Source organism: Cygnus atratus, chromosome 24, assembly GCF_013377495.2.
Source record: "Cygnus atratus isolate AKBS03 ecotype Queensland, Australia chromosome 24, CAtr_DNAZoo_HiC_assembly, whole genome shotgun sequence".
Classification (NCBI taxonomy): domain Eukaryota; kingdom Metazoa; phylum Chordata; class Aves; order Anseriformes; family Anatidae; genus Cygnus; species Cygnus atratus.
Window position 1 is genome coordinate 3,630,112 of NC_066385.1, and position 18,908 is coordinate 3,649,019.

The following is an 18,908-nucleotide window of genomic DNA, read 5'->3' on the forward strand; positions in this document are numbered from 1 at the left end:
GGCAGAGCTCCAGGGCTGTCACCGAGCCACCTCGTGTCCCCAGGGTCCAAAAAGCCTTGCAGCCCCTGCCCGAGCCCCCATGCCCTGCGGTGGGACTAAGGAACACGGTGCAGGGATGTGGGGCACGGCGTGGCCGTGAGCTGCCATCCCCCGGGAGCACCTCGAGGAGCGCGTGATGCAGCAGCCCTCGGTCAGAAATGAAGAAAGACCTTTATTTACAGTAACAAAAGGGACCCAAAAAAAATATATATAATAATAATACCATGACACTTATTCTCCCTCCCCTTCTCCCCAGCTCTCCAAGGGGGTGTTCTCCACCCTCACCCTGCCACAAGCCCCGTCCTTGGGGTGACGGCAGCTGGGGGTCATTTGGCACCAACCAACCCACCGAGGGATGCTCACGGGGTCGATGCCAGCTTGGCGCAGCTGCCCTGGCCCCGCAGGAGGGGAACAGGCAGGGGCGAAGGCACTCGGCCGCAGGGGGATCCCTGCCGTGGGCAGTTTATTGCACTTGGCTGCCAATCTCAGCACCGGGGAGGTGCTGGGGGGGGCGGTGCTGCGTCCCCGTAACACCAGTCCTGCAGCCTGGCTGAAGGTTTTGGTGTCCACGGGATCCCCCTGGGGAGCTGCACCCAGTCTTGGAAGGTCCCAGGGGAGAGGATGGTTCAGGTCCCCCCTTGTCGCCGTGCCTGGAGCAGCTTCCTCAGGCAGCGGGGGCACGGGATGGGAGCTCCTGCGCTCGGCTCAGGTGGCAGGGTGCTCCCGCGACCCTCGGCGCGCGGGGAAGAGGTAGAGCCCAAAGGCACGCGTGGCTGTCTCCGGCCCTATGGGTCTGCCCTTCCCCACGCAGGGTCTGAGCGGGCTCAGCGGCTCCGAGGACGAGGTTTGCAACGGGGGAATTGTGCTCTCCTCCCTTGCCAGGCTTTGCTCTGTCTTGCGGCATCTCACGCCTGGGTTTCCCCACCGGCGGGGCTCAGGGATCTGCAGGAGGGGGAATTACGCTCCCGGTCGTCCTCCCTCCTGCTGCCTCCGGCCCTCAGGAGGAGAAGCAGAGCCCGCAGCACTCCATGCAGATCTCCAGGCAGTCGGCTGACTCGCAGCAGGCGTCGATGATGCCGCAGTCCATGTCGCAGGGCAGGTCGCAGTCCGCGCACTCGCCCGAGTTGCAGCAGCAGCAGCAGATGCAGGAGTCCTCGGAGGTGCAGGAGCCGCAGGTGGCGCAGTCCAGCACGATGTTGCAGAGGGTCAGGAACTCGCAGAAGAGGCAGGAGAGGATGCAGTGGACGCAGCAGTCTGCAGGGGAAAAGGGCAAGGAGGTGTTGACACCCCAAGCTGGGCTGGGGCAGCCCTTGGCGAGCGGACGCTCAGCCCCCAGAGGATGGAAATTCTCCCCTGGGAGTTAAGGGAAGGGACGGGAAGGGGCTGGGAGCCCAGCACTGCTCCAGGGACCTGCCTCAATGCCTGGACACCGGTTCTGCTGCCTGGGACAAGCCCGGACCCCAAAGGAGACCGATTTTAGAGGATGTGAAATGACCTGGTTGGCACCAACCCTGGGGCAGGGAGAGGTGCAGATGCAGGAGGGTCCCAGGAGGGGAGCAGGGCTGAGACCTGGGGACCTGGTGAGCTGGAAGGGTGCTACATGGGAGACCCCAAGGGATGCGGGGCTGGAGGAGACCCTCTGGGAAGGGCCCCCCGGGGAGAGCCGGTACCTTCTTGTGCCTCGATAGGGATGTGGGATGAAGCTGACTTGGAGCTGCCCTTGCTCTTCTTGCTGCTCTGGCTGTTGATGGAGTGGTGGGACTGCAGCTTACGGTGAGGCTTCTGCGAGCTGGGCAGGGGGCGGAAGACCCCGTTCCCCGCGTCCCCGAGGGCACCACCTGGATCCGGCCCTCGCCCGGCCCCGTTGTGCAGGAGGTGGGTGCAGGGGCCGGGGGGCTGCGGGGCTGCTCGCACCTGGGGCTGGCCTGGTGGGGAGAACAGTGTGTTAATAGCGGTCCTGCCGCCCCTGCAGCACTGTGATGGGGGAAAAATGTGGTCCTGGTCCCTGTCCCCTGCCACTACACGGGTGCCTGGTCCCTAGCTGGGCACGGAGTGGCCCCGTGGCAGGGAGGAAGCGATGCTGGCAGGAGAGCGGTCCGAGAGGAGGGAGAGGGAAAAGGAGACGCTGGCTGGAGGGAAAGAGGGAGAACTGGAGAAAGAAAGGGAGGGAGGGATGAAAAAACAGAGCAAGAAATAAAGGCTTGGCGTGTAGGACATGGTGCAACTGCCAAAACTCAGCAGAGGACTTGGGGAGGAGGTCCCCAGGGTCCCGGCATCGCCAGCGCAGGCAGGAGGGATGGAGCCACCGGGGGGTGACCGGCGGCACAGAGGGACGCGCTCCCCTCGTGCCAAGCAGGGAAGCTCAGGGAAGCAGAGAAGCATCAGCCCCTGCTACCACCAAAAGGAACCCGAGGGCCAAGCCGCCGTCCTGCGGCACAGCCCACGTGCTGCCCGTGGCCGTCCCCACCGCCCTCCGGGCAGCCAGATAAGGCGAAGCTGGAGAGCTCAGCACCACGGCCGCCTAATGAATGGGCTCCCCAGCCTCTGGCTGAACTTCCCTGCTGGAGGAGGGAAGAAAAATCTGCTCCGGCTGCCTCTGCCTCCAGCCCTCGCACGCCGGCCCCTGCTCCTGCCCGGTGCCGTGTCCCCCCGCGGACACGCAGCCCAAGGGAGGGGGCTCGAGCGCTCGCCCCCTGGCGCAGCAGCTCCACTCGAAGGCACAAATCACCCCCTGCTTTTGCCAAACTTTGATTTTTCCTCTCCCGCGCCAGTAAACAAGGGATGATTCAGCCCGGAGGCTCGAGGGCAAAGGCACCTCTGGCCGCCGGGGAACAGTAGCTGCTTTCTGCAAACCGTGGCCACGGCGGTCCCATGGGAGGAGGGGGCATGGCCGAGCCCCCCGCACGCAGCCCCACCACCTCTGTCTGTGCCGGCAAAAATAGATGGAGGCTCAAAAACCACAGGCGTGTGCCCCTGCCCCTTCCAAAATGGAAGCTGGGCTCAGACCGCGGAGGGAAGTTTATCATGAATTTGGGTGAAAACTGCACAGAACGCGCTGGGGAGGGAGCTGAGAACAGGCTGAGCTGGAAGATCGGGCTGAAAGCAGGAGGGGTGGGAGAAGGGGAGAAAGGAGAAAGAGTAAATGGACCTTGGATAAAATGGGACGTTTCTCCCCAAAACCTCCTGAGGTCCCAGGTGGATCCCTTTGGTTTCCAAGGGGAGCAGGAGCATTCCCCGAGGTGCCATCGCACACAGCGCTGGTGGGGACGGTGGCACCTGGGGCTGGCCAGAGCCACGGGGAGGGGACAAGCACAGAGCCCAGTGCAGCCACTCACTAGCCCGCAGGTTTGCCTGCTGTTCTTTATTTTATGATATATTTTTTTTTTTTTGAGAAGCAGCAGGGCTTACAGCAGGACGGAGTACGCTGGGTTTGGCATTCTCCATTTCGCTGCATTCCTCAGATTAAACTGTTTGTAAATCAAAATCACGCTCCGGCTCCAGCGAGCAGCAGCAAGGGCCAGCCAGCTGTCCCCTCCCCTCCACGCCAGGAAAAAGAGCTCCCATTTCTCAGGGGGGCCTACAGCTCAGAAAGCTCTTCTGACATCTTCAACCTGGGGCCACCAGGAGCGATGTGTGATGCTCTGTAAGTTGGTGGCAGGGCCGGGAGGAGCAGCCCATGGGACAGATCCTGCCTGTGCTTGACCAAAACCCTCCTGGAAGGGTGAAAATTCGTGTTTCACACCATGGGGATGCTCCTTGGGGTGGCAGTGGCCCCGCATGTTCACACCACCAGCTCGGCTTGGACTCCCTGGAGGATCCCTGGGGCTTGGTGGGTGGATGGATGACCCGCAGCCATCCTCACCCAGCTGCCACCCGGCTCTGCCAGAGGTCCTGGTCCCTTGCCACCAGCAGGGCTTGGACCACCTGGCACAGCACCGATGGGGAAATTTGCCCTCCAAAATCGATGACAGCCCCGTCGATGACAGCCCCAGCCCTCCCACTGCACCCGAGCAGGCTGCAAAGCGAGGGCTGCCGGTGGTGACGTGGGGAGCTGAACCTCCTGGGGAGGACATGGGGGGGGCGGGTTCCCTGCACCCCACGCCCTCGGGTGCCTGCGCTCCTGCCGGCCCCGGGGCCTGCGGTGTGGGGAGGGGGCTGCGCGGGGCCGCGCCACGCGGGGCGCAGCGGCTGCGGCGTGACTCAGAGGTGCAGAATGTCTGTGGGCAGCCGGCCCAGCTCCCAGATGCTTGCAAGGGCTCGAGCTGGGGCTGAGGAAACGTGCGCTCGCCTCGCTCCACGTACGCCGCCGGCAGGAGCCCCCGCGGTGTGCCGTTCCCCCACCTCCCCCTGCCCGCTCGGCGAAGTTTGTGGCCCCCTTCCCGCTTTCTGCTCGCCCCCTTCCCACCCTCTGCTCGCCCCCTTCCCACCCTCTCCTCTTGCCCCACAGGGAAGCACCCAGGCGCTTTCCGCCGCTTGGAAGGGAAAGCTGTGATCTTGCGTCCAGCAAACGGGGAACGGCCGCGTGCGGAAGGGGCAGCCTGGGAGCAAAGTCCCAGCATCCAGGCTGGGAGCCAGGGAAGGGATGGATGGCATGGCTGCAGGAGGGGCTGGCCCCCAGCCTCCCCCCTCGGCCAGCTCTGCTCTCCCAGCCCCATAACAGGACCCAGAGCGAGGGCCCCCAGCCCTGCTGTTAACCCAGCGCGCCCCAAACCTCCTCTCAGCCCGAATTTCTCCCCAAAACCAGGGGCTGCTGGCTGCCGCCCTTGGCTTTCCCCAGCTCCCGGTGACTCACGCTCAGCCCCAGCCTTTTGCTTTGATGTGGGGAAGAACAGAGCGAGGAGGAGCCAGCTTCCCACCGCCGCTGCCCGCCTTGTTAATCAGCTCCATCGCTCATTAACGGGCCGAGCCCTGCCGGGGAGCGCCTTGGAGGGAGCACTCACATGTCACAGCTTCGGGAGCGCCCGCGAGCTCGGTCCTGGCCGGCGCCGTGCCGTTCGTCAGCACTTTGTGGGGCTTGTCGTCATCTTCTGGGCACTTCTCATGCCTGGGGGCCGCGGGGCGGGCGGGCGGCCGGGGCTCCGCCGAGGGGGCCGCTGGCGAAGGGCGCGAGGTCTCGCCCGCCTCTGCAAGAGAAACGGGGTTGGAGCCGAGCGCCTCGGGGTGCCACCAGGATGCATCCCCCTGCCATCATGCCCACTGTGCTGGACCACACCACGGGTTGTGTTTTCGGGCATAAACCAAAGCCATCTGCCCCTGTTGCACCCCAGTACATGGCTGGGGGAACAGAGGGACCGCCGCGAAGGATTTGGGGGGTGTTGGGGCTGTGCGACTCTGCAGCCGCTCGCCCTGCTGCAATGCCAGCGGTGTGCGAGCACCCTCCCAAAGTCGCAGATTCCTTCTCCAAAAAGAGAGGAGCTGGTTACACGCAGCCTCTCCAGCTGTTTCCCCCCCATTCCCAAGAAAAGGGCACTTTCTTCCCCACGGGGAGCTGGCTGCCACCCCCCCATCACATCCCGCTTCTCTGGGACAGGAGCAGCCCCCAGGGACTGCCTCAGCTGTGGCAAGCAAAACCCAAAACCAGTGGATTTAACCCCAGCAGCCTTGTGGGGACAAACCCCAGCATCGCACATCCCCTTGCAGAGACCTGGAGGAACAGGGTCTGCACCCCAGAGCAGCGTGCCCAGGGGGGCTGCACAGGGTTCGGTGCTGAGCCCCCAGCCCCCCAAGCCCCCTCCTTCTCCCCAGCCCAGGAATAGCAGCCGCTTGCACCACAGGGGCTGGACTGCACTTTTTATAAAACTAAATTATAGCTTGGGCAAAGGGAGGGAGACCAAACACCCGTCATTTCCCCGGCTATAACAAGAGGCCCTACATGCAGGCAGGCAAGGAGGGGGGGGGGGAAGAGGGAGAGCTCGGCCGCTTCGTGATGCTCAATATAACGAGCAAAATATTCCTGCAGGCAGGAGCTGGGCAGGAAGGCGAGCAGACCGCACACATATAATTATAGGGACTATAACAAGAGGCCCTACAAGGGAGGTGGGGGCACCACCCGCAGCCCGGGGTGGGCAGGAGCCCGGGGTTGTCGCAGAGGGGCTGCAAGGAGCTGGCAGCGACGCTCGCCCAGCCCCATGCGTGCATCCCCCTGCCTTGGTTTCCCCACAGCACCGCCCTGCCCAGCACACTGCTCCAGCTCGGTTTATGCTTTCCACCCTAAGACAAAGTGCCCTCACGGAACAGGTTGATACGACTTGGCAGGAAAGAAATAACCTGCCTTGGGTTTTTGTTTTACAAACCACCTTCCAGAATTCCAGCACAGAATTGCTCCCTGGCCTGAAAGTCACCTGGTGGAAGAGAGATTTTTTTGCTGAGAAAAACTACAGAGCCCTGAGCACGGCTCTCCTGCAACCATTCCCACCGGCGTGGTGATTTTGGTACTCAGACAAGGGAAATGCAGCTGCTCCAGCTGAATTTTGCACAGAAACATTGGCTCCCAAACCCAAACGGAGTGGGAGCAGGCAAGCCCCAGAAAGAAACACGTTCCCATGCCCCTGTGAAAGCCCAGGGTGAGGGAAGGGAGCAGGCTGTCCTCTAGCCCCAGGTGTTTGTGCATAGGCGTGGTGTGAAGGTGAATAATAACCACACGTTGCTGCATCCGAGTCCTCTGTCATGCCCCGACCTGGACCGGCCTGAGTCAGCCCTGCAGGGTTTGGCCCACACCTGATATCACGCCTGTTAACACCAGACGGGAACGCCCCGATATCTGGGCAGCTCCAGACGGAGCCAGAGCCGTGGATGGAGGGCACGGCTCCAAAAGGTCCCCGGGAAGGGGCTCGAGGTGCTGAGCATCGCTGTGTCCGCCCCGGGCAGAGCTTTCTGCAGGCAATGCTTCCCCCGTGTAATTACCCTGCACAACCAGAAGTCTCACACGCGACCACAGCGAAGGAGGGAGGAAGCTGGCAATTAAATTAACTCCCACGGGAACGAGCTGGCCAGGAGAGGGACAGAAATAGACGGGAGAGAAATTTGGGTAAGCTGGTCCGGTCCCTACGCAGCCTCGCTGCCTCAGTCCACGGGGTGAGGAGCACGAGGAAGTCTTTCGGAAAATCCAGGGGAGAAACGAAGGTGACACGGGGAGATCGCCCCAGGTGCTTTAGGAGAGCAGAGATAACATGGCATTTAAAATACCAGGTCGGGCTTCAGTAAATCACAGCACTGCCGTCAGGTACAAGGGGTTAGGGAAGCCGATGGATGTGGAGCTCCTCTCCTTTGCCTCCTGGTGCCAAGCCCAGCAGAGGCACTCGGTCAGGTCTCCTCACCGTTCTCCCCATTTGCGAAGTCCCAACCCACCCTCTGCAAAAGCCCCAAGAAACCACTGAGCTCCGGTGCCCACCAAACAGCCTAGGACTTGAGAAAAAAAGAGAGAGAAGGGGAAAGAGCTGATGGATGTAAGAAAGCTGCGAGCTCTCCTTGCCTTTCACTGAATATCTCCCAACACTTTCGCAAAGCAAAAGGCACAAAATGAGCATTTTGGGACTGGGGGGAAACTGGTGTCAGGACGGACCCCGTGTAGCACCTTTGTGCTGGCTAGGGGCGCGCGCACGCGTGTCTTGGAGGTGTGCTTCGTTCCCGACGAGCTCTCAGGACGGAGCTGACCCATCTGCAAAATCCCTGGACACAACCAGGAGGAAATGGCAGCGTGTCAGCAGCCACCCGGCAGCACCGGCTGGGGCTGGCTCCGGCAGCACAAACAGGAACCGCGCCGCCACCGGCACGGCCCCCGCTGCGCCCGGGGTGACCGCGGGCATCCCACGGGTGGCTTTCCTTCGTCCCCGTGGTGCTGAGCCCCCCAGCTGGCAAGCACGGAGGATGTGGGAAGAGGCGACACCGGAGCAGCGTTTTTGGGTTAAATCCTCCCAGGTTTTCCCATGGCTCCCCCCTTGGGTTTTCTCAGCTGTAGCCGAGCGCAAGGGATGAGCTGTTCTCCTGCCATCCGAGCGGTGCCTTCGGCTGCAGAGGGAGAAATTTGGTGGCAGGAGAGGGTCTCGGACACATCTGGAGCCACATCTGAGCTCTTCGGGACCTGAGCAGCATCCAAAGCTGGCGCTGTGGGTCACAGCTCTGGCTGACGTGGAGGATCTCAGGAGCCTCGCGTCTCCTCTCCCTTTAATGTCCCAGGGCAGGGAAGAGATGGTGTTGGACGGAGACACAAACAGAGATGGTCTAGCGAGGCATTTGCCATTAACAACACGCTACCTTGCAGCAATATTTAGTTTGGGAGCTTTCTAATCTGTTTTATGCAGATAAAATGAGCGCGTAATCTCTCTTGGTTTTCCCTTACACGCTGCCTGTCCCAATCAGGTGCCTGTCTGACCTATTCGAGGGTTATTTTAGAGCTTGATTAAGTGGTTTCAAGTGTAGAAGAGACAGCACTGAAGCAAATCCTTCCAATCCCATGAGCCAGGCTGGAGGAGAGGAAAGCAAAATCCTGGTTTCAAAGTTTGCTCAAATGGGAGAAGTCCAAATGGCTTATTTACATTCAGTCTGAAATTAATGCACTAAAGCATTTCACATTCAATGATATTCAGGGAAAGGAAAAGGAGGGCGGTGGGGAAAGGCCCAGAAGTCGCGATGCTCCTGAGCAAGCCCCGGCCGCATCCAGCAGAGCTCAGCTCCCAGCTTCAGCCCCCTGCAGCCCCGTGTGCCTCTCCACTCATCTGGGCCATGCTCTGTAAAAACATTTCGGTCCTGGGACAATGAGGAATCCGGTCAAAAAAAAATATTGGTTTCTATGAAAAGTTACTTCCTAAATGCAAAAAGCAAAACAAAGCAGAAAAACCCGCAAAACCCCAAATAGCTTGCCAGCCTGGGAGATGTTATTATTTGTTATTTATAGCCATTGGGTGGGTAGGAAGAGAGGAATTTCGGGCTGGCCAGATGGACAGGAGCAGCGTCCATCCCGTCTGTCCTCCTGGCACAGGGCAGGGTCCAGCACCTGGGTAGTAGCAGGGACAAAACCCCACAAGTCCTACTCATGGCCAGGACCAGGCTCAGCAGCATCTGACCTGGGCTGAAGGCACACCACCAAACCTCTCCTCCGGCCACAAAACCCTACTGCGGGTTTGGGGCACAGAGCCTGGGCCTGGCTGTCCCTACAAAGATATCACTCAAAGGGCCTCATCGACCCAAATGGCTCCTGCCAAGGAGGCACCGACTACCCCAAAACCCTCCTGGAGGACCTGTTCCTGCCCAAAATCTGCTGGTGATGGTGGGGAAGGAGTGACCCCTTGTCTCCCAACGAGAGGAAGAGCACGACTTGGAGCTGCATCATGCCACCAACCTGCCCGGATATCTGCAAGAAGGGAGCTCAGGGAGGGTGAGAAATAAATCACTGCAAGAAGCATCAGTCACTGCGAGCAACAATGGAGAAATATGCCTCAAGAATATATTTAACATATATAAAGGTGGCATTCAAGACCCTCAGGTGCTGCAGATCCAAGGGAAGAAGCAGTCTCCAAGCCCAAAGCCCTCAGACTAAACCGAAAGCCATGGGAGAACTTGGCTTGCCAAGGACACCCACGGACCCAGCAGGATTAGGTTCCTGCCCTAAACTGCTCCAAGCTCTGCCTACGGAAACCAAAGAGCACTGTGTCGCATCCCAAACATGTTGTGGGGTCTAGGAGTGGAGAAAAATGATGGAGAACAACAAAGGGTGAAGGATCCAGTCTGGGATCAAGTCAGCTTTCACGGACACCAAGGAGCACCGTGGTGGCTCGGTGCTCCCTCACCGAGCTGGCCAAGAGGACTTTGAAGCCTCATAGGATGGGGAGGAGGTCCTGTGACGTGCAAAGTGTCCCTAAGAGCAAGCAATTATCCCTGAAGCCTGGAAAGCAGCGAAGGCGACGCCTATCAGATCCAAGGAGATTCTGGGAATTACAGAGCAGCGAGCCACACCGCTGTGCCGGGGAAAATTATGGAGAGTCTAATTAAGGACCATGCCAGTACAGTAATTGCATAACCTTACGGGGTCAAACCAGCACAGGTTCTGCCAGGGAAAATTTGTGTCTTTCTAGCCTGCTAAGAGTCCTTAAAAAAAAGTTAATTGAAGAGCAGATAAATGTGAGCTGGTGGACATCATTATTAACAAGAATAATAATTTGCACTTATGCAGCACCTTTCATCCGGAGATCTACCCAGCCTACAGGTTTAAGCCCGTGCCCATCACGCGTTCCCCAGTCTTGATGAACCTCATTTTAGCACAGCCACAGCTCTAAGGCACTATGAAATGGACTTAATGTTTCTTGGCTCAACGGGGAAGCTGAGGCAGAAGGGATTTGCCTAAGGCCACACCGTATGGTGACGGAGCCCAAAACCTTGCAGTCGTGGTGCGCAACCCATGCGCCAGGCTGCGTGCTTGCAAGGTTGGGGCTTTTCCTAAGCACAGACACCAAAGCAGCTTTGAAGGAGCTGCAGCGAGGTGAGAACAAGCTCTTCTGCAGAGGTCAGGGCACGACGCGCGGGGCAGCAGCATGCCGGCTCGGCAAGGCTGTCCATCGATGAGCCATTCGGGTGGAGCGAGTAATTAATAGCTCCTGGAGCCGGCGAGCCGACCCGCTCCTCGCGAGGCGGCTCTTTGGGAGAACACGCTGCCCCAGCAGCCCAGCCCTGGCACTGAAAGTGGCCGAACCGGGCGGGTGCCGTCCCGTCCCATCCCTTCCCATCCCGTCCCGTCCCTTCCCTTCCCATCCCGTCCCGTCCCTTCCCTTCCCATCCCGTCCCGTCTCTTCCCATCCTGTCCCACCCCGTGTGCCGCATCCCGCACCGGGGAAGGAGCCGGCACCACAGCCAGGAGCATCCTGTGCCCGTGGGGGGTGACCCAAGGGAAAAGAGGACGGGGGTGAAAGCACGTCCAGAAGCTGCTGCATGCTCCCTGATGTGTCCCATCGCAGAGCAGGACACTCATCCCAGCAGGATGCCACCGGAGCGAGGGGGTGACCGTCCCCAAAGTCAACCACACAAGGCTCAAGCCGGGAAGACGCTGCCAAAGCCTGGCTGAAGATGAAGCAGAGCTGGACATTTGCACACCGCCTGCAAGCATGCGGCTGTGGTGGCCGAGGAAAGCCTCAGGATGGAGATTTGGGGCAAAAAAAATCACATTACCCCATTTCTGATGACACCCAACAACTCATTTCCACCAGCACAGCCTGAGCGGGCAGCGCAGTGCCCGGCGCACTTGGGAAGGACCGAGGTGGCTCCATGCGGAGGAGCATCTCCCACCCCAACCCCAGCACCCTGGGTGCTGCTGCCCGCACCAGGAGATATGGCACGAGCAAGGCAGAGTTCTGGGAAAAAATCAGGAAAATCACAGAAAATGCCCAGAGGAAAGTTGAGGTTTCTGCAGCTAACAGGCTCGGGTGAGTGCTTTCCAAGGAAATTCAATTAGGGGCTGGAGCAGGAACGGGACGCTCGGGTGGCAAGCGGCACAGCCCCGAAGAGTCTGCTTTGTTTTGCTCTAAACGAGAAACATTTGAAAAAAGCCAGAAATCTGATTCTTGGCTCTTTTTCTTTTTTTTTAAGTTTTTTTTTTCTGTTTAAAGAAAGGGAAAAAAATTGAATATTTTCATGAGCAGACGAGTAACTATAAAAGAAAACAGAAATGAATCTTTGGGTAAAAAAAATGAATCTAGGATTTAAAAAAAAAAACACAAAAACTTCGGGGGCTTTTTTTCCCCCCCTTTTTCTCCTTTGCACTTGCCGTGCACAAATCTGCAACGAGTTTCATTTAAATCAGTGCTAGGATTAATAAAAACCTTTTATATTGAGCTCGGAGCGGGGTGCCTTTGTTTCTCCCACCTCTCCATGCAGGTCTGAGCCCCAGCTCCCGCCTGGCTGGGGGCTCAGGACAGCACCCAGGGACAGCACCCAGGGACAGCACCCAGGGACAGCACCCAGCACCCTGGGCTCGTCGAGAGGCGCCTTGCTGCCGTGGAAGCTGCCTTGTTCGGGGCTCGGCCTCATGTTCCACCTCGGGGCAAACTCCTCGGGAACAGGCAGAAAGAATTAAATAACAAAACCAACAGAAAAAAAAAAAAAAAGCCAATGAGAAGTGCCTGTGTGCGAGCAATGAGGCGCGGAGCTGCCGGCGCCTGCGGCTGAGCCTGGACGTGGACATGGAGGGGGGGACGCGGCGGTGGCCCCACACTGAGTTTGTCCCACTGGGAAGGGTGGTGGGAGGGAGGAGAGGCAGCCTGCAGGGCAAGCTGTTCCTCCTGGAGGCGGATTTGGGTCCGCAATCCTCACATCTGTTTGCTCCCCTAAGGACAGCCCCGCTCACCTACCCCCGTCCCCCCTCTTCTTCCTCCCCGCAAAGGGAAGGAAGCACAAAAGCAGTCCCGCCAGCCAAAGGGGTGCTGGTTTCTCCTGTTTTCTGCTAATTCCTCCGGAAAATAATTACACCCCACATACTTCACGTAAGCAGACAATTGCCTCTTCTCTCTGAGGCTCCTCCGCAAACTCCCTGCAGCTATTTCAAGGGCCGGGGTTGCTGCGTGCCCGATCCCCCGGGCAGGAGGAGGCTGCGGTGGCACAGGGCCCATCCCCAGCCATGCCAAAGAACAAAATCCAGGAGCAGAACTTCGTCTCAGGCTGGGAAATGAGACGGAGCACGGCGATGCCATCCCAGCTCTGCCCACATCACTCTGGCTTCGCCCAAACCACTCCAGCACCTCAGTTTCCCCGTTTATTTTCCAGGCTTGGCATCACCAAATTTTCGGGTCCAATTTGCAAAGGAAGATGAGCAAAAATTCCCAGGCTCCACGCTGCGTGACAGAGCCCCTGGAAAGTGCCCAAGAGATAACGCCTCTGCACTGCAGCGTCACGAGGCCAAGCCAGCACCAAGCACAAAACGGCCCGTGTCCATTCATTCTTCAAAAATAAATAATTAATAAAAATATGGTGCGAGCAAAAAGCCCAAGCTCATGCCATGCGCTGGGGGAGCTGCTCTCTGGAGCCCTCCCGCCGGGTGAGGCAGGATGGGGAAGTTCTCTCGGTGTGGGACTGGGTCCCTGGAGCCTCGGGGGGTGGAAATGGGGGTGTCCTGGAGACCCTCTCTGCACGCCCCGGCTTTGGGGAGGGTCTAAAGGAAGCAACCTTGGCGCAACTCTGCTCAGATTTCCTCTCTGAGAGGAGCTGGGGAGGAGGAGGGTGGCTTGGGTGCTGGTTTGGGGTGGCGGTGACACCCCCCACCGGGGTGCACCAGGTCAGGCACCCATGGGTGCCCCCAGGCTCCCAGACGTTGCCCAGTGAGGGCTTACAGCCTGGCTCCTGCCCACCCAGCCCCCCTGAGCTCCCCAAACCCCATCGGTTTCTAAACCACTTTTTAAAAGCACGCTCGATCTCACAGCGCCAAGTGCACAGCTTAACCCCTGGCAATGGCACGCGAAAAACCTTTTTGCATGAGCCTGGGGCACGATCGCTTCCTCATTTCCCACCTGGAGGAGTCCGGGGGATGCTGGGGGCCACCAGCACGGGGCAGCCCCTGCGGCCGCTTCGCCCCAGCCCCAGCAGCACGAAGCAGCATGAGGAGCTCAGCCGGGAAGTGGAGCCGGCAGCATCCAGCTGGAAACGCAGGGGGAAGAGACCAAGAGGATGTGTGCTCCAAAATGTGGGCCCGGCCGCGACGCAGGCCAAAGCCAAGGGGAGCGATCCAGCGGCGCTCGCTTGGGCTCGGCGTGTCCCCGCGCCCGGTGTCACAGCACCCAGCTCCTGCTGCTCAGCCCCCAGCACTGCGGCTGCTTTTGGAGCGCATGCAGAGCCCGTCCCGGGCTGGATTTGGCCCCTTTTGTGTCTGCTCAGACAGCGTGTGGCAGGGAGTTTCACCCCGTGCCGTCACTTTCCTGCTCTGGCTTTTTTCTCTCGCCGTTTGGGCTTTCAGCACGAGTTTGCACGTGAGCCCCAGGCAGGGTCCGGCCACCACGGGTCGCCAGCACAGGTCCTCAGCCCCGACAGTGCCACCATGCCTCCCCAGCATCTCAAAGGGCTCAGATTTGCCCCAAAAGCCACCATCCCCCAAACCCTTCCATCCACTTCTCCACATCCCAAAACTCTTCCATCCACTTCTCCACGGCCCAATCCTGCCCTGCTGCCTCCTTTTGCCCAAGGGACCCCAGGGAGCCGCTGTGGGCTCTGGAAGGGGCCCAGCACCCCCAACCCCTCTCGGGGTGCTGCCATCGGGGCTGCACCACAGCCCCAGCCCCTTGCATCTCCCCCCCCCGGCCCCCAGCACATTTTTAACCCCTTCAGCTTGCGCCGGCCCCAGCCGGGCCCAGGCTGTGCCGTGCACTTGGCAAAGTTACAGGAACCGCTGCGAAGTTTGTGCTGCGAGCTCCCCCGGGGCTCGCCTGCATCAGCTGTGCTCACACCGAGCCAGCCGTGCACACACGCACGCAGGCAGGAGCAGGGACATGCACGTGGCCGTGCACGCACGCACACACACGCGGGCCCTCCTGGAGGGGTCCATGGCCCCCCGGTTGTGTGCACACGTATGTGTGCACACGCATGCACAGACAGACACACGGACACGTACACACACACACAGCCACACACTTGCACGCACAGAGCCGTGCACACGCGCACACTCCCAGGCATGCGCCCCCCAGACCACGCACGCCCCGGCCACGCACACACTTTCCACCACAGCCCCCCCAGACCACGCACGCACTTCACCAGACCCCCCCCAGACCACACACACACACTCTCACACTCCACCATACCCCCCAAAAGCCAGGCACCCCCCAGCTGTGCACCCCCTCCAAGCCCTGCAGCTCCTCGCACCCCCCCAGCCCAGCCCCCAGCCCCCCGACACCCCTAACCACGCACACGCACACTCCTTCACACCCCAGAGCTGCGCACACACCCCCCCCAGACCCCCCCAGCCGTGTACCCAGACGCCTCCAACCACACACAGACACACTCCCCCCCAGACACCCCAAACCGTGCACACACACCCCCCCCACAGAACCCCCAGCCGTGCACCCAGACACCCCCAACCACACACACTTCCCACTCCCCCTACACCTCCACACTCCCCCAGACACCCCCACCTGTGCACCCTGACACCCCCAGCCACACACACACACACAGCCCCCCCCAGACACCCCCGGCCATGCGCCCCAACACCCCCAACCATGCGTCCCAACACCCCCAAACACCCCCACACACTCCCCCTACACCCCCACTCTCCTCCCAGACACCCCCCCCATGCACCCAGACGCCCCCCGCCCCACTCCTCCTTTCTCCCCCCCCCCCCAATACCTGCCGGGGGCGGCTCTGCGCGGCGGGGCTCCGGGCGGCTCTGCCGGTGGCTGCTGGTCTGGGACATCGGAGAGGGGCCGGGCGCTACTCGGGACACTCGGCTCATGCACGGCCCCCCCCGGCCGCCACCCCCCCGGCCCCCTCTCACCTGGGCCCCCCCCGGGGGGCAGCGGCTCAGCCCCGCACCGCGCTGCGCCCCCCGCGCATCCCTTTGCGCTCCCGGCTGCGCGCACGGGACCCTCCCGGAGCGCTGGGGGCTTTTTAAAATGTTTTGATTTTTTTTTTTTTTTCTGTTTGTTTGTTTGCTTCCCCAATTCCTTAAAAAAAAAAAAAAAAAAGCCGCGAGAACAACCAACCAACCACCCGCGTCCGCCGAGCAGCTCCGTGCAGGAGGAGGAGGAGGAGGAGGAGGAGGAGGAGGAGGAGGAGGAGGAGGAGGAGGGGGAGGAAAAGTTTCTTTGGGGGCTGGAGCCGGGGAGGGGAGAGGCGCCGGGCAGGCAGAGGCTGCCGGGCCCCCGGGGCCAGCCTCCGGCCGGGGATTTTTCGGCCGGGGGGGGGTGGGAAAGCGGTGGGAAGAAAGTTTTGGGGCTGGGGTTGGGGCGGTGCCCCCGCCCCGCGGCCCGGCTGCGGAGCCAGGAGGGTCCCAAGCGCCTGGCAGCAGGCACACACACGGCCCCCGGAGAGCCCCCCCCGACCCCCCGTGCCTCAGTTTCCCTACGTGGAAGCAGCCCCCGGGGCGAGCCGGGCCTTGGGGCTCTCCCCTCCCAGCTTCAGGATTTTCCAAGGGGGACAAACCGGGTGTGCTGCGTCCCCGCAGGGACCAGTCCCCCTGCAGAGTGGCACGCAAGACCTGGGGGGACATTTTGAAAGTTGATTTATTTTTTTTTTAACACCACCACCTTTTGCTGCTTTCTACACACAAAGAGTAGGGAAAGGAGCCGGAACAGCTCCGGGTGTAAGCCAGGGGCTGGGGGCTGCCCTCCCTGCCATGGGAGGGTCGTGACACCCCCCTGGGGTCACCTCATCCTGGGCACGCTGCGGGGCCGGGCTCCATTTCGCAGTCTGGAGCTACGGCTGCAGGGTGCTGGAGCAGGGCCGATGGACCGGGGTGACTCCCTGTCCCTCGTCCCACTGCCTGTCACTGCCATCACCCCGCTGCCAGCCCCTGCCCCGTGCGTGCAACTTTTAGGGTGTAGAGGGATAAGAGGAAGGTGCTGGGACGTCACTGCTGCAGCCACATGTAAAGGAAAGGGGCTGGGAGGGGGAAACGAGGAGGGCTGGAGGGACCCGACCTTCTCGGGTGCTTTGTGAAAGCCAGGGGGGTGGAGAGGGTCGGGCGAGACCGCAAAAATCCACTCTGCTCGCAGGCAAGTTGTCACTAGGGTTTGTGCTCGTTCCAGGAGGAGCGTTCCTGACTGCACCCTACAAAATGGCCCTAAAGCCCTCCCAGGAGCCACCAGCAGCATCCTGCCTGCCCTGCTGTGCCAGGCACTGCACGGCACGGTCCCTGGGAAGATGGGCACCCCGACACCGACCCCACGTGCACGGGGTGCAGCGTGGGGAGCACCATGGGGTGCAGCACCGTGTGGGGCCACGCGCCCACCTTCCTGCCCTCAGCACCTTCACCGAGGGCGCAGCATCGGATGGCACTGTGCTGCCCCATCCCTGGTGCCCTGTCCCCAAAGGGGGGGGTCACCCCGGTGGGGGTCCCCCCGGTGGTAGGCAGGGATTTCCACATTAAACCAGCACCCAAGCAGGGATCGGGGTGTGCCGGCATCGCCAGCCTCTGAGACAGTGCCTGAGTCACGGTGCTGCCCCGCCAGCCCCGCACGCTGCCGCCGCGCATTCCTCTCTGTTTTCCTGCCCTCTGACACCCGCCGGCCCCGGGGGACGTGGCACAGGCCAGCACCCAGCAGGACCCAGCAGCCCCAGCATGGCCCAGGAGCAGCCGGCGGGGGAAGGAGGAGGGCGGCTGCAATGCTCTGCCTTGGGGGGTGCCCGGATTTGGGAACCCGGGGCCACGTGCTTGGCTCAGGATATGAGGCTGCAGATCAGCACTTTTCCTCCGTGCTGACAGCTCGGGCTGATAACCCACAGGAAGGAATCAGGGAGTGCTGGCGAGGCTGAGGCACAGCTTCGGTGGCCCAGCACCACCCGTGGGGCCCCGCAGTGGCTGCGCAGGCACCGGGGAGCGGCGCTTTGTAGGGTTCCTTTAACCTAAGAGTTGCAGCAGGATGGGGGAGAGCGCAGAACTGAAAAGCTCCTCTGAGGATGCAGAAACGTGAACCTGACTTTGGGGCTCCTGGTGCCTGATAACCCCCCAGATGCTGATTAGTGGGATTTGGGGGTGCGCAGCCCCAAGGCTGAGTGTGCCCTGGGCAGCTTTAGTGCATGGGGACACGAAGGGCACCCAGCGGAGGGAGGGGACAGGGCTTTACCCAGAGCAGCCCCACAGCCGTGCTGCTGCCTGCCTCCTCTCCCGGGCATCCCGCAGAGCCTCGGTGCCCCTTGCAGGGACGTAGGGACACAGGGATGACACCAAAACCAAATGCAGGATCTGATACCCCACACCAGGCCTGCACCCTCCTTTCTTCCACCACCCAAATCCCTTTGCCACAAGGCAAGACGCCGCGCCGGTACCTGCTCCTGGTGCCTGGGCAGGATACATCCCATCTCCGTGCTGCCGAAACGAGGGCTGGCAGCGGGGCTGCTGCCTGCTGCCTTAACCCAGCGCTCTGCCCTCCTCCGCCACCTCCCCAGTCTGCTCTGCCTCCTCCCCTTGGGCTTTCCAAACTTCTCTCCGCAGCCCACGTTCACCCAGGAGCACACAGGAGGTGACATTTGGCCAGCACGGCCCCAGCCTTCCCCGACCTCTCATTAGGGCTGCGTCGGGGACAGTTCGAGCACGTCACCGAAAGCACCCGGTGGGGCGAGCGGCTCAGCCAGCCCCGCCGCCACTGCTCGCCCACAAAACGCCCCATAAAAAAAAAACCCGTGGCCACTGTGCACCGCAGTTGCCCAACGGTGACAAAACCGGCCCCAAAATCCCTCTCTCGCCGCGGGCAGGGCCGTGTACCCCACGGGCCCGACCCTGCGCTGCAAAGCCCTGGGGAGAGGCACGGGGCCGTCCTCGTCCCAGCAGATGCAGGCGAGCAGGGAGGCGTGCAAACGAGTCCGGCCTGTTCTCTCTCCGGGGTTAACATTTACTCCGTGATGCCAAGCACTCAGTGAGCCGACAGGAGCGTTTTTTTTCCCCGTAAAAACAAGTAATTTTTGCTCAAAGCGTTGTCCCCTCTAAAGAAAACGTCCCCCAGATGGTTGTTGGCAGGGCACCTGGGTGGGTAGGGGAAGGTTTGCAGGCGCCGCGCTGTAGAAAAGCCAAATCCTGCAGGGAAAATACACCCAGGACTGCTGCGCCCCAAGGAGCTGGCTGGATTTTGGAAAACAAGGCCGGTTATGTAGGTGTGGGACTTCACTGACCCACATTCACAAACATCTGGCAGCAGCCACCGCGCCGGGCTCGCACGGGGCGGCCGCGGCCAAAATAAATCCTCCCCAGC

General features: G+C 61.1%; 1 protein-coding gene across 1 annotated transcript; it reads right to left on the reverse strand.

Moving 5' to 3' along the window:
• Nucleotides 1–192: 192 nt before the first annotated feature.
• Nucleotides 193–17,011, reverse strand: MDFI (MyoD family inhibitor). The gene is made up of 6 exons (XM_035561351.2): nt 16,952–17,011; nt 15,497–15,571; nt 15,349–15,406; nt 4,980–5,162; nt 1,710–1,964; nt 193–1,293 (listed from the first exon to the last, which is right to left on the reverse strand). The coding sequence occupies exons 1-6, from the start codon at nt 17,009–17,011 to the stop codon at nt 1,037–1,039; spliced, it is 888 nt and encodes a 295-aa protein (XP_035417244.1). The 3' UTR covers nt 193–1,036.
• Between the last annotated feature and the right edge of the window lie 1,897 nt (nt 17,012–18,908).

Coding starts and splice junctions, on each gene's coding strand:
- MDFI (XM_035561351.2), bottom strand. CDS start 17,011: ATGGGGCAGCACAGTGCCATCCGATGCTGCGCCCTCGGTGAAGGTGCT. Junction 5,163..15,348: donor CGCAGAGCCGCCCCCGGCAG/GTATTGGGGGGG, acceptor TTTCTCTTGCAG/AGGCGGGCGAGACCTCGCGC. Junction 1,294..1,709: donor CCCTATCGAGGCACAAGAAG/GTACCGGCTCTC, acceptor TTTCCCCTGCAG/ACTGCTGCGTCCACTGCATC.